This window comes from Pan paniscus, chromosome 10 (assembly GCF_029289425.2).
Source record: "Pan paniscus chromosome 10, NHGRI_mPanPan1-v2.0_pri, whole genome shotgun sequence".
NCBI classification, from domain to species: Eukaryota; Metazoa; Chordata; class Mammalia; order Primates; family Hominidae; genus Pan; species Pan paniscus.
The window spans coordinates 111,743,998-111,758,754 of NC_073259.2; the positions used below are offsets into that span (position 1 = coordinate 111,743,998).

General features: G+C 43.0%; 1 protein-coding gene across 1 annotated transcript in view; it reads left to right on the forward strand.

The window, feature by feature from the left end:
* The window catches only part of STAB2 (stabilin 2), a 95,694-nt gene that overhangs the window by 10,167 nt on the left and 70,770 nt on the right, over positions 1 to 14,757 (forward strand). Inside the window, exons 5-10 of the mRNA XM_003832569.6 lie at positions 2,473 to 2,568; positions 4,261 to 4,356; positions 7,430 to 7,477; positions 9,115 to 9,251; positions 9,693 to 9,807; positions 12,085 to 12,162. Of these exons, the coding sequence (XP_003832617.5) occupies positions 2,473 to 2,568; positions 4,261 to 4,356; positions 7,430 to 7,477; positions 9,115 to 9,251; positions 9,693 to 9,807; positions 12,085 to 12,162 (570 nt within the window). The remainder of the gene's footprint in view (positions 1 to 2,472; positions 2,569 to 4,260; positions 4,357 to 7,429; positions 7,478 to 9,114; positions 9,252 to 9,692; positions 9,808 to 12,084; positions 12,163 to 14,757) is intronic.

Sequence of the window (14,757 nt, forward strand, 5' to 3'; positions counted from 1 at the left end):
CAGGCCAAGGCCCTGCACCCCACCCTGGGGTGGAGGAATCAGCCACATTTTATCATGTGGACTAGGAGAGGGGGAGTGATGGTGTCCCCAGAGCCAAATGGCGTGTAGTTTCCAGAAAGTGAGAGAACAGATGCTGGCCAGACAAAATGAAACAGATGTTCCCCTCATTCATCCAACACTTCTCAAGTACCTACACCCACTCAGCCACTAAGCTCAGTGGTGAGGATAAGAGATTACCGTGGCCAGGGCCCTCAGCCAGACTTGAAGAAATGCGATCTTGTGCGAGGCGACAGACAAACCTATGTATAACGCTAAAGTGATAAATGTTGTAAAAGCCACATAGGGTAAGTCCCATGGTCTGGTTGTTCCACAGCGTCTGAGGGCTGCTTTCCTATTTATGTTTCTGATTTCTCTGACAGCAGAGCCTGCTCATGGTTCTGGAGAAAATTAGCTTAAAAAGGTGGCTCCAGGAGTCTTAATTGTGAAAAAGCTCACTGCAGTCTTACGTCTTGCCAAGCACTCAGTAAATAATTGCATTCATTTTTGACGCACTTGAGTTGGCAGATTGCACTTGAGAAAAGGAAAAAAAAATGCCTTGGTGTCTGTATTAGCTTTCTGGGGCTGCCATACAAAGTGCCACAAACTAGGTGGCATAGAACAACAAAAATGTATTGTTTCACAGTTGTAGAGGCTGGAGGTCTGAGATCAAGGTGTCATCAGGGTTGTTTCCATCTGAGAGCTGTGAAGAAGCTGTTCCATGCCTCTCTCCTAATTTCAGGTGCTTTGCTGAAAATCCTTGGTGTTTCTTGGCTTGTGGACACATCACCCTGATCTCTGCCTTCGCGTTCAGATGTTATTCTCCCTGTGGGTGTATCTGTCTCCAAATTCCCCCCTACTTTTTTTTTTTTTTTTTTTTTGAGACAGAGTCTCGCTCTGTTGCCAGGCTGGAGTGCAATGGTGCGATCTCGGCTCATTACAACCTCCACCTCCTGGGTTCAAGCGATTCTCCTGCCTCAGCCTCCCAAGTAGCTGGGACTACAGGTGTGTGCCACCACACCCAGCTAATTTTTGTATTTTTAGTAGAGACGGGGTTTCTCTGCATTGGCAGGATGGTCTCGGTGTCTTTGCCTCATGATCTGCTCGCCTTGGCCTCCCAAAGCCCCCTTTTTATTAATATAAGGATACTGGTCTTACTGGATTCAGGGCCCACCCTACTCCAGTATGACCTCATCTTAACTAATTATATCGTAACAACCCTATTTCCAAATAAGGTTGCATTCTGAGGTACTGGAGGTCAGGACTTCAACAACTGAATTTGGGAATAAGGGGACGCAGTTCAACCTATTACAGTATCTGTCTCCTCTTACAGTATCTGTCTCCTCTCTGCTCTGTCCTCCTTTCTGCAGACAAACTTGAAAAACATCCTGATGGGAAGATGGGAAAAGAGGGGGGTCTCTTTGTGGTGTTCTATAAGAAACAGAATGGATCAAAAACCCGGGATTCATTCTCTTTCATTGACTCAGATTGAGTGTGTCCACATCCATCCTCGTTTTCTGATGCTCCCATCAGCCCTTGTGCACAATTACAGAAATCAGGCCAGAGGAGGATCAAGACTGCCCTCGTGTCTAGGATTGCCCTCAGCTGGGACTAGTTGGCTTGGAAACTTTTAGACTTTCCAAATAGACACAAACCTTAATTACGAGGAATGCTGCTTTAAAAAGACAAACCGTGCTGGAGCCAAATGTTTCTAAATTGAACAAAGTGCCTTACAGGCTAGCAATGGCCTCATGCATGCATCTCCACCAAGTGGATACCCCACAGCTTGCTTAACCTTTCTCATTAGGTAGAAGGGCCATCCAATATGATGCTTTTTAGGGCTCAAGTTCTCTCTGAGACTATCTCCATAGGACCCTCTGGAGTAAAGAATTCAGGAAGAGGCTGGGCGTGGTGGCTCATGCCTATAATCCTAGCACTTTGGGAGGCCGAGGCAGGCGTATCACAAGGTCAGGAGTTCGAGACCAGCCTGACCAACATGGTGAAACCCCGTCTGTACTAAAAATACAAAAATTAGCCAGGCGTGGTGGCACGTGCCTGTAATCCCAACTACTCAGGAGGCTGAGGCAGGAGAATCGCTTGAACCTGGGAGGCAGAAGTTGCAGTGAGCCAAGATCATGCCATTGCACTCCATCCTGGGCAACAGAGTGAGATTCCGTCTCAAAAAAGATAAATAAATATATAAATAAATTCAGGAAGAGAGTACCAAGAAACTATCATATTGGAAAATGTAATGTAGAATATGGAGACTAATAACTCTAGAATCTGAAGTGTATCAAGCAAAAGGCATTAACACTGTTCTCTGGGACAGCCAAGCAGCTTCAGTTTCCATAGTACATTTCTCAGTGCTGTGTGAGGGCAAGACATGGAAGGCACTTGCTTTCAATAATCCACTTGACTCTGTTCTTAAAATTATAGAATGAGTGTGAGTGCAAGAAAGGATTTCGAGGAAATGGGATTGACTGTGAACCAATAACTTCATGCTTGGAACAAACCGGGAAATGTCATCCATTGGTGAGTTATTTAACCTTGGTTTTCATTACTTAAAAAAAAAAAAAACAAAAAACAATGCTTGAGAAAGAAAGATTATTTCCTGTCTGGCCTAGTGATGAACAAAATCTCTTACCCCCAAAAGGGAATCTCTAAGCAGAATGCGAGTAGTTATTGCAACTTCTACTTCATTCCAAAGCTTGGAAGAACCAACATATGACTTCCAGGTAAAATACAGAAGTTCTGGTTAAATTTAATTTTGAAGTAAGTAACAAACAATCTTTAAGCACAAGTAAGTCCCAAATATGGTGTGGGATAAACTTATAATTACTCATTTTTCACCTAAAATTGAAATTTAACAAGTCATTCAATATTTTTATTTGCTAAACCTGGCACCTCTAAACCAACAGTTTAAAGGATAGTTTAAGAGGTAACCGGACTTCCATTTTGAATGTCACAACAGAGTTTTACAAGTTATCGGTGAAAATGCCCATTCAAGGGTAAATGGTGCCTTGCTTCTCAACTTTGAAAGATCAGGCAAAGGTATTAGGGCTGGGGGTGGTTATGCTTTCAAAAGAATGCTAAGCACCAAACATAGGAACCAATGAAGTCTGATGCCTTAATCACAGTGTTTGGAGTTCCAAGTAACAGAGTCCATGCAGAAGATAAATTTGCTGGGAGGACCCCCAGGGTAGCTCTGGGAATCTAGAGGCGGGAAGTATAGCTAGACTTCCCAAGAGCCCAGAACCAGGACATGAAGAGAGCAGGATCACCAGAATCTAAGCAGTTTCTTTCCCCAGTCCTCTGAGACAATGTGACCTCTCATTTGACTTCCCTCTGTGCATTTTCTTTCTCTCTGCCTCTGTCTCATTCCCCAAACTTGTAGTGCTTCTGTGTACGTCTTGAGGTAAACGGTTCCCCCACCATCAGTGATGCCCTCTAATTTATTAGCACCCCATGTCCCCGTTCAAAATCATAGAGGAAAGGATCTAACTGGCCCAACTGGGTGCAGGTGTCTACATATGAGTCAGTCAATTGTGGCCAAGAAGTGGGGTTGTTATGAACATAGCTGCCAGGGCCCACCCCTAGTACATGTGCAGGGTGGGGCGTGGGGGACTAATTCTCTGATAGAAGAAAAATGAGGACGGAGATGCCCCCAAGGTGTCTGTTACTCAAGAATCTCAAGAACATTTTGCAAAGCTGAAGGAGCTCTCACACTCCTGCTTGATTTAAGCCCAACCAAGCCCTGACATTCCAGATGTGAGTAGCTATTGCAAGTTTCATTCCATTGCAAAGCTTGGAAGAACCAACATACGGTTGCCAGATAAAATGCAGGATACCCAATTGAATGTGAATTTCAGATGCACAAGTATGTGTTGAAAAATCTTTCAGCACAAGTATGCCCCAAATATTGCATGGGCAAACGTATACTCAAACTTACTCATTTATCTGAAACTCTCATTTAACTGTGCATCCTGTATTTTTTTATTTGCTAAATCTGGCAGGGATGAGAATAAATAATCGTGATTAATAGCTGCATCAAACATGCAGACAGGAGACTTTCACTGCAACACTAAAGGGTCTATGGGTTACTTCTACCATCTTTCAGCCCCAAATTTGCAGTTCTCACCTTAGATGGAGCCTGTCGTCTCATAGATATAACTCAGGTCTAACTTTTTTTGGGGGTAACCATTTCTTTCATCTTGGTTTTCTCAGGCAAGCTGTCAATCTACTTCGTCTGGTGTCTGGAGCTGTGTTTGTCAAGAGGGCTATGAAGGAGATGGCTTTCTGTGCTATGGAAACGCAGCAGTGGTAAGTCATCGATGATGAACTCAATAATATAGACAAAACCCTTTAAAAACCTCTTAGCTAAGATGCCTTTAAAGTGATCTATTGACATATCTTTTGCTGCAGGAGATTTTACATGAAGCAAGCTGTTTCTCACAGATGACATACATGCTCTGTGGGTCACATATTTTCTACAGGCTGAAGGCAGCTGGCTTTTTGGCAGTGTACCAAGCAGTCCTTACTTCTCTTTCTTGGTACTCTACCTGTTTCCATTCTCAGACTTCCTAAAGAGCAACTAACTGGCCTCTGCTGGGTTCACTGGGCTCTCCTGTCTGGGCTACCCTTTGCTTACCCGTGCTGTGTGTGTGTGTGTGTGTGCGTGTGCGTGTGCGTGTGTGTGCGCGCGCATGTGTGTGTGTGTGTACACACTTCTTTATGCCAGGCATCTTGCTCAGTCCTTACCAGGCAGTAGCACTCCATCTAAATCTCAACAACCTTCTGCTACTATTATGCCCATTTTACAGGCAGGTAAACTGAGAGGCTTAGCAAAACTTGCCCAACACCCTTCAGCTCCAGAGTGAGGAATCCAGCTGATAGCTCTGATAGCTGTCAAGTGCAGAGCCCAAATATTTAACCACCAGTGTAGAACATTCTATCTGTACAGCATGGGCCACACTAAATCAGCATTGCTCCTACATTTTTCTATTTTGACCATAAACTTTTTTTTAATTTATTGAGGTAAAATATACATATATAATTTACCATCTTTACCATTTCTATGTATATAGTTCAGCAGTAATAAATACATTTATATTCTTTATTTTCTTTTCATCCCCTCCCTCCCCTTCCCTTCCTGGTCTCTGGTAGCCACGAATCCACTCTCTGTCTTCATGAGATCCATGTTTTTAGCTCTTGCATATCAGTGAGAACTTGTGATATTTGTCCCTCTACAACCATAAACTCTTGAAAGATGATCTTTGTCTTGTTTCCTACATCAGTCCTATTGCTTATAAATATTTGTCAAAATGAGAAATAAAGTCAATTGACAAATTTCCTCATCACTTACTTTTTATTCAACTCCCTGCTGTTGAGTTCCTGCCCCTCCTCTCTGCTGAAATCACGAGCCTAACAATTCCCAGGACCCGCAGCCTGCACTAAGAGTCTCGCCCTAAGAACCTTGCCCTTGGGGGGCCCTTTCCACCCTTCCCCTCTCACTGTCAACTGTGCCTTCTACTCACCGAGTCAGGCCAAGGAGCTGTCTCCTGACATGCAGACCATGGCACATAAATCACAACATTTTCTCTGCACTAGCTACAGACCCTGTTTCCTAAAATTCTAAAATCCTGCTTTCACGACGTCCCTCTCCTCCCACGAAAAGCAAAATTAAGTCCTCAGCTTGGCTCTCCAGGTATCTCCACACAGACTTCACTCTTGTTTTTGGTCTTTTTCTTGAGACAAAATCTCACTCTGTTGCCCAGGCTGAGGTACAGTGGCATGATTATGGCTCACTGCAGCCTTGACCTCCCCAGGTTCAGGTGATCCTCCTGTCTCAGCCTCCCAAGTAGCTGGGACTACAAGAATGTGTCACCACACTCAGCTAATTTTTGTATTTTTTATAGAGACAGGGTCTCGCCATGTGAGATACCTCAAACTCCAAGTGATTCACATACCTCGGCCTCTGAAAGTGCTGGGATGACAGGCCTGAGCCACCATGCCCAGCCCACTTGTTTTTCTTCTAAACAGCTTTCCGCTGCAGTTTAGCCACCACCTCCCCAGCTCCAGGTCTGCCATGTTCCTCTCTCTCCTCCCCAACTCTGGCCTTCCCACCAGCAGATCAGGTGCACCTCAGCCCTCCTCTCCCTTAAAATGTCCCCTCTAAGGGATTACTCAGGCATCTCTGCTCTTGTGTTTATTCACTTTCTTACTAACTTACTTTTTTAACATGTGCTTATTGACTTGCTTAATAACCTCAACTACTAGATGGAATTGAGTCAGCACTGAGACTTATTGTCTTCATGTAAATTTGCATAGGATCATGATATTGCCATTTTTCTGGTATTCAGTAGTTTAAAAAATATTTTCACATATATTAATGCACTGAATTTTCATAATCCCTGGAGCAAGCCTTCACCATATTCATTTTCAGATAAAGCACTTGAGTTCTCAGAGGTTAAGTGACTTGCCCAAGATCACACAGCCGGTAAATGGCAGATCCAAGAAGTGAACCCAGTCTTTTTTAATAACTCTGTGTTTAGAGACATTAAAAAAAAAAACTATAACGCCTTCAAATGTCACTGCTCTGCCAGCAATGTTGGTTATCTTTTCAAGGCTGAACTTCCCCTAAACAACTGTAAGTCATAGAGGAGCCAGGGCCATCTTTTCCCTTCAATATCTTACATCCCCTTTCATATCTTATAGCTTCCCTTCACCCCACCCCAGTACCAGTTGGGGTGGCTCTATGTATAGAGAGAGCCATATGGTTAAATTAAAGATAATAGGGGCTAAAACTTACTGAAATTACTGCATGCCAGCCTCTAATCACTTTTAAAAAACAACTCCTATTTCTCTTATCAAACTGTGAGTTGGAGCTTTTATTATGCCCATTTTACAGATAAGAAAATTGAGGTCCTTTAGGTAACTGGCCTAGGGAACTAGGAAATGGCAGAACCAACATGAAAACCCATGTGGTTTGCTTCCATTGTTCTGAGCCACTACTCACCAACGGCTCTGAAAGGGGGCTATTTGCTGAGCTCTGTGACCCCCACTTAGCGTCTAGGTAGCCGTGTTCTTACAGCCTAAATTCTGATTTGGAAGAACCTTGAGTTGTTGCTTCATTCGAAGTTCCTGGAATTACTTCCATAGAGAATAACCAAGCCACCTTAGTGTGAAAGAAATGTGCGGTTCTGTCAGCATGGAAATGCAGCTAGCTGGAGCACCCATTCACATCAGCATCAGGGAGGCAGGCCAGGACAACGAGCCTAGCCCCAGGAAGGCTGAGTGCAGGTGACCCAGAGATGCACTGTGATTGCACTTCTCATTGTTCTTTCTCTGTGTTCTCTCCCATCTCTTCTTCCCTCCCTTGCATGATATGAATAAGGAATTGTCATTTCTCTCCGAAGCAGCTATATTTAACCGGTGGATAAATGTGAGTACCTTTATTGGGACTTAGGATTGGGAATGTGTATATTTTAGAAACTTGGAATGCATACAATAGAAAACCGAAAATGCAGCTGGTAAGGAGGGTAGGCAATTGTGCTGAGCAGGGTTTCTCAACCCTGGCTGCACTGTGGAACCACATGGAACGTATTTTTAAAAAATATTCCTGCGTAGGTCCCACCCCTGAAGACTCTGATGTGATTGATCAGAGGTTTGCTCTGAGCATCAGTGTGTGGGGGGCAGAAAGGGGGCTTCATTCATCACAGGATTCTTTTTTGTAAGTTAACATGACTCATCATTGTAATTCACCAAGTTCGATTTGGGATTTATAGCTGCAATCTGACATACTTCATATGTGCTTAACTCTCAGCTCAACAAGAGCTGCCAAGCCCAGCCAGCCATTGCAACAAATGGTTTATCCCCTTAAAATAGACACATGCCAAATAGTCCATGCCTGGTCAGCACCCACCCCAGGACAGCTTCCTGTTGCTTCTATATGGGGCCTCTCTGAACCCTCCATCCCAGCATAGGTAAAAGAAGAGACTGAGCGTGCTCCCTTGAGCATGCTGACTTTCATCTAGACTCTTCATTCTTGGTCTCACCCCACAGGCATGAGCCGGCCCAGTGATGTGCTGAACCCTGTTCACACTCGCTCACGAAAGCTGATTGTGCACATTTTTCCTAACTCCGCTTTTGATACAGTCATTTTGGTATCTTGAAATCAGCCCTGGTGGGAGTATTTACGCCATAGAAATCAGTAAATACTACAAACCAAGTCTTTTGGCTTTTTTTCTTTTTCCTGGAGATCCAGTTGTTAAACATAAACATGCCACTGCTTCTACCAAAAACTGGCTCTCTAGGCAAGAATGAAATTTATGTAAGGTTTTATTTCAGCCCTCTAGTTTCTCCCATGCTGAAACTGTTCCTGCAGTCTCCCCACCATCCTTACTTCAAAGACGTCCAAGAATACTCAAGGTGGCTGGGCGCAGTGGCTCATGCCTGTAATCCCAGCACTTTGGGAGGCTGAGGCGGATGGATCAGCTGAGGTTAGGAGTTCAAGACTAGCCTGGCCAACATCGTGAAACCCCGTCTCTGCTGCAAGTACAAAAATTAACCAGGCATGGTGGCATGTGCCTGTAATTCCAGCTACTCGGGAGGCAGAGACAGAAGAATTGCTTGAACCTGGGAGGCGGAGGTTGCAGTGAGCTGAGATCACACCACTGCACTCCAGCTTGGGCAACAGAGTGAGACTCCGTCTCAAAAAAAAAAAAAAAAGAAAAAAAAAATGAATGCTCAAGGTTCTCTGCACACACACATACTCACAAGAACCTATTAAGGCTATTTCTTGGCTCTTCATTTAGACTAAAGTGTAAAGGACTTATAATGACTGAAAGTGTGATCTGATTATCAAAGGCAGATTTGCTTTGATAAGACTCATACATTGAATTAAATGAGTCTCATAAGGGAAAATGAGGCAACAGCCAGTGGGTGGGGTGGATTTGGGAAAGGAGACCCTAGGACCCTTCCAGTGTCTTATGGGAAATTGTCATCTCTTCCAAGCATTTAAGGCAGCTCTGTTTGTCCCCTAACATAAGCAGGTCACTTTATTTTCCTTCTGTGGTTCAGAATGCTTCTCTACAACCCACACTGTCAGCCACCTCAAACCTCACTGTCCTCGTGCCTTCCCAACAAGCTACTGAGGACATGGACCAGGATGAGAAAAGCTTCTGGTTGTCACAGAGCAATATTCCAGCCCTAATAAAGTAGGTGTTACTTATTTTATTTTACATCGTATCTGAATGGCATCCGTGTAAACATGTCTTTGAAGTTCAATGTAGGAAAACCACATGGTCCTTCAAATTCGTGGAGCTGAACATGTTCTAGGATTCTCCTTTCCTCCCACCCCAGGATAGTAATAGTCAACAATTGCTGACAGCCAACTCTGCCAAGCACTGTTTTACATATAACCCAGTTAATTCTCTCAACAACCCTATGATAGATATTGTAATGATTCCCATTTTACAGATATGGAAACCAAAGCACAGCGTGGTTGAGTAACTAAATCTAGCCAAGGCTGGTAACTGCAGGGGGAACTTGAATTTTGACTATGGCAATCTGGCTCCAGAGCCTATTCTCTTAACTATTCAATGATACAGCCCCATACATTTATATTGAATTATAGCCTTTGTGGACTATTGTTTCAGGTACCATATGCTACTGGGCACATACAGAGTGGCAGATCTGCAGACCCTGTCTTCTTCTGACATGTTGGCAACATCTTTGCAGGGCAACTTCCTTCACTTGGCAAAGGTGGATGGGGTAAGAGCTCTGGAATTTGTCTGTTTACTTGAAACATAACAGCTTTGTTTATATTGTACTTTTTAAATTTTCATGTTATGGGAACTTCCAAACATGCGCAAAACTACAGAGAACAGAATCCCTCATGTGGGCATCACCCAGCTGCAATAATTATCATCATATATCAATACATACACATATACATGTTACCCTATAGCAGTGATCCTCTAAAATGTGGCCTTCTGCCCACTGATTGGCCACAAGTCTCACAACAGACCACAGACTGACCCAGAAAGGGTAAAGGATGTGCAATTCCACAACTTTTCTTTTGACGTATAGTTGGTTAAGACCTGGTTATTAGTAATTGAATCTGTATAGAGAAATGAAATTGAATCTTTATAGAGTTAAGTCTATATATACTCAATCTTTATAGAATTAAATCTTTATTAGAGAAATGAAATTTTATATTAAGGTAGAGTTAATCAACCAACAACTATTGAGCACCTACTACTATGTACCAGGCACAGATCTAGGTGCTGGAGATAGGGCAATGCCCAAGGAAGAACCCAGCCCTAGAGAAGCTTATCATCTGGCACTTTCTACAGTGTGTCAAAGACTCAGATTCAGAATTCTGTGAGGGAGTCTGGCCGCCCTGCTGCACGGGCAGTGTTTCAGAGCTCTTTCTGTGAATTGCACAAGATGAGAATGAAGATTCCACTGCAAAATGAGAACTGCTACATCCATGAACCATGGGCCACAGTCAAAAATGTTTGAGAATTACTGCCCTAAAACATTTCTACCCTCCCACTCATCAGTGTGAGCACTATGAAAAAGATCTATGTGTAGTAATACCTACATATATGTGACTCATCAGATATTTTCTTTTAGAAAGCAGAAAACAGTGGTCCTATGGCTTTTTAATATCTTATGATAATTCTGGTGACATTGAAGTTATTTTCCATCAGGTTTTAAATTAAAATTGTATGTATTTAAAGTGTACAATATGATGTTTTGATATACAAATACATTGTAAGGTGATTCCTACAGTCATGCTAATTTATTGGTGTTTTAAATCATTGATTATCTTTGCAAGCATTAACTAAACACCCATCTGGGCAGGCATATCCCAGGCCCTACAGATTCAGAGGTAAATCAATCAAGGCCCTTGACCTAGAGGAGCTAACCATTAAAGACACATTTGTAATGAGTTCATTCCTATGTCCTATATAAATATCTCCTGCCAGGAGGGTTTTCTTCAGGTCCTCTGCAGATGTGACTTGGGAGTTGCTCAGAGTGAGACAAGACCAGGGTTCCCAGAAGGGATTTCAAATGGGGAGAAGAGGAGAGGAAACCAGAAAGAGTAGAGTCCAGTTGGTGTTGATTGGTGGCTGAGTGGGTGGGTGGGTGGGTTGGATTTTACTTAGCCCCATTTCTTATGCAATTCATAGCCTCAAAAAGTAGTTGGATTCTGATCAGCAAAGTCAATTACCATCTGTATTAGTTTGCCAACACTACCATAACAATGTACCACAGACTGGGAGGCTTAAACAACAGGCATTTATTTTCTCACAGTTCTGAAGGCCAGAAGTCCAAGATCAAGATGTGGGCAGGATTGGTTCCTTCTAAGGCTTTGAGGGAAGGGCCTGTCTTTGGCCTCTCTCCTTGGGTTGTAGATGGCATCTTCATGTTCACATGGCAGTCTCTGAGTGTAGCTGTCTCTGTACAAATTCCTGCTTCTTGTGAGGACACCAGTCAAATTGGATTAGGGTCCACCCTAAGGACCTCACTTTAACTTGATCATCTCTGTGAAGACCCTGTCTGTAAATAAGGTCATCATCTGAGGTACTAGGGGTTAGGATTTCAGTATACAAATTGTGGGGGCAGGGGGGGACACAGCTCAACCCACAATTCTGTCTCCAGGGTCAAACCACAGGGTCACTTTAATGAGCCTCCAACAGCACTTTTGTCAATGAAATAGCATGGAATAGAATTAACTTGATGATCACAGTACCTCCCACATAGGGGAAAGTATTATTTCTTTCTTTCTCTTTCTCTTTTTCTTTCTCTCTCTCTCTCTGTCTCTGTGTGTGCATGTATGTGTGTGTGTGCACGCGCACGTGTGTGTGAGAGAGAGAGAGGGGTCTATGGGACAACAAGTTAAAGGTATTTCTTACTGTGGGTCTTGGCCCAAAAGTATGAAGGTCACTGCTGCTCAAAAAGCAGAAACCCCAGAGATCATCTCAATCCCAAGGTGCGCTCTATAAAGACTCACCTTCCCACTGTGGTTTGCATTTACAGAATATCACAATTGAAGGGGCCTCCATTGTCGATGGGGACAACGCAGCCACAAATGGAGTGATACACATCATCAACAAGGTACAAGATTCCATTCTCCTGTGCGTGCAGCATCTCTTTTCCCTTTGTTGTTTATCGTCCTATACAGCATTTTTTTTTTGAAAATAGAAAAATACTTAGCCTTATATGGAAGTAACCGGTACTGTGCCTCATGACTTTTATTTTAAAACCATCAAGAGAGTCTGTTGATTCAATGAGACTCAGTTTCCATTTATCCAGCCTGTATTCTGCAACGGGCCCTTTATCAAATGTGGTCACATATATTATCTTTCTTGTTTATGGAAACATCTCAAAAGACACTTGAGGCCAGGTGCTGTGGCTCACGCCTATAATCCTAGCATTTTGGGAGTCTGAGGTAGGAGGATTGCTTGAGCCCAGGAGTTCACGACCAGTCTGGGCAACATAATGAGATCCTCTCTCTACCAAAAAAAAAAGGCATGCACCTATGTGGTCCCAGCTACTAGGAAGGCTGAGGCAGGAGGATCACTTGAGCCCAGGAGGTCAAGACTGCAATGAGCTGTGTTCAAGCCACTGCACTCCAGCCTGGGCAACAGAGCGAGACTGTCTCACAAAAACAAAAACAAAAACAAAAAAAAACACACTTGAGCTTAAGCACCCTGGCACTGTGAAGTCTGTACAACCAGATGGGATATAATCAAGAACTGGAGGAGAGGCATGTGATTACATATCACTTTTCCACTCTCCTATCTGCATTAATGCATCCTAAAAAGATGAGGTAGGGAAGGCCCTAAGGAAAAAAGTGGAAAAGAATATAAAAAGCATGGTGACATTTTTATTTTCTTCTAATACCCAGTATAACAAAGGTATGACATAGGAAAAAAAGAATAATGAGAAATGGGATTGTAAGCTACCCTGCAATTTTCAGTTACCATATTAGGATCTTCATTTAAAATGAAAGTTGCAAGTTGAAATTTAGGGTACATTGGGAACTTTTGTAAGATGGAAGATCAGAAAAAAATAACAATTAATTGTGTTTTAATTAAAATTGTTCTCAGTTGGGCACGGTGGCTCACTCTTGTAATTCCAGCACTTTGGGAGGCCGAGGCGGGCGGATCACAAGGTCAAGAGATCGAAACCATCCTGGCCAACATGGTGAAGCCCCCTCTCTACTAAAAAAAAAAAAAAAGTACAAGATGGCTGTTAATTGATTCAGTTATCTGTGTAGCCTCTGGGCTGCAGGCGCTCCCTAAGGAGCTCCTTCTCTATCTGTCAATTGGCATCAAGGGCATCTTTGTCAGGGCCACCATTGTGCCCTGCATAAAGGTGCCTGGCCAGAGTGGAGGCTAGCTAAATCCCAGCCCACTTCACTCCCCATGCTGTGCACCCCTGTTTGGGGTCGCAAACTCCTAGAGAAAGGAATGTCTTTTTCTTGATTTTCAGTGGCCCTCATCACTGCCTATTGTTATGTGACATAGACATAGAACCATCAAGTTCTATCAGGCCTTCTCCTCATAGCTCTTGAATCTGCCACATCCCATCTAATCACCTTAAGCCCCTCCTCCCCCTTCAGCTCCAACAACTCAGAAATGTGTCTGTCTTCCTCCAACACAGGGGTTGGTACAACGTTTCTGGAAAAAGCCAGATACAATTATTAGACTTTGCAGGTCACATGGTCTCCATCATAGCTGTTCAACTCTGCCACCGTAGTGCAAAAACAGACTTAGACAATATGTAAACAAATTTGCATGGCTGTATTCCAATAAAATTTTATTTTTAAGTACAAGCAGCAGACTGGATTGGGCTTTCTACTGTAGTACGCTGTGAGCTCATTTAGGGCAGAACCCAGACCTCAGTCACACTTGTATACCCACTGCCTGGCCTGTAGTAGGCAAGCAATAAATGTTGGAAAAAGACTGATTAGATTAGAAAAACATTCCAGTGTTGAATTCTTCAATCTGACAAAGTTCTAGGTAGAATGCGAAGGTGAAAATAGTGATCTTGGCCAGAAGGTTAATTATGCAGAGCTTGCAAACTCAAATGCCCAGATAGATCAGATGGATAACAAAATGAGTAAGGAGTATGTCCCAAGTAGAAGACATTAGGGAGTGGTGGAGCCTATAATGAAAGTGGCTGCTGCTACTCTCTGCAGCTGTGTGTCTGCAGAAATTCAGACTGATTTTTTTTAAAGGCAATCTAAATTTGTATGTAAAAATGTCCTATTATTACACAACACAAGCCAAACAAAACATTTTTACAAGCCACATTCAGGCCACTGGGTTGCAGTAGATTTGAGACTTCAGAGAAAATAAATGGAGAACCTAAAGAATAAACACAAGAATAACAACCAAGAAGAAAGGATTAGCTATTAGCTGCAACCTGCTGTGTTTCACTTCGATTTGGTCTAAGGTCTTCTCTGACAAGGTAGATTAATGCGAGCTGGAATTAATTACTTAGGAGAAGCTGAAAGTCTTTTGTGCAAGAAGAACTTTTCTCTAATCAAGGAGGTTTAACGGTAAGGCATAAAATTGAATGACTAACATCTCCAACTCTGCTCCAGCCTTGTCATGCTGTATCCTGGAATATTTTTATACTGTGAGTAATCTTCAAAAGGTTGTCAATGTCAATCCATTGAACTGCCTAAAGAGGTTAATGGCA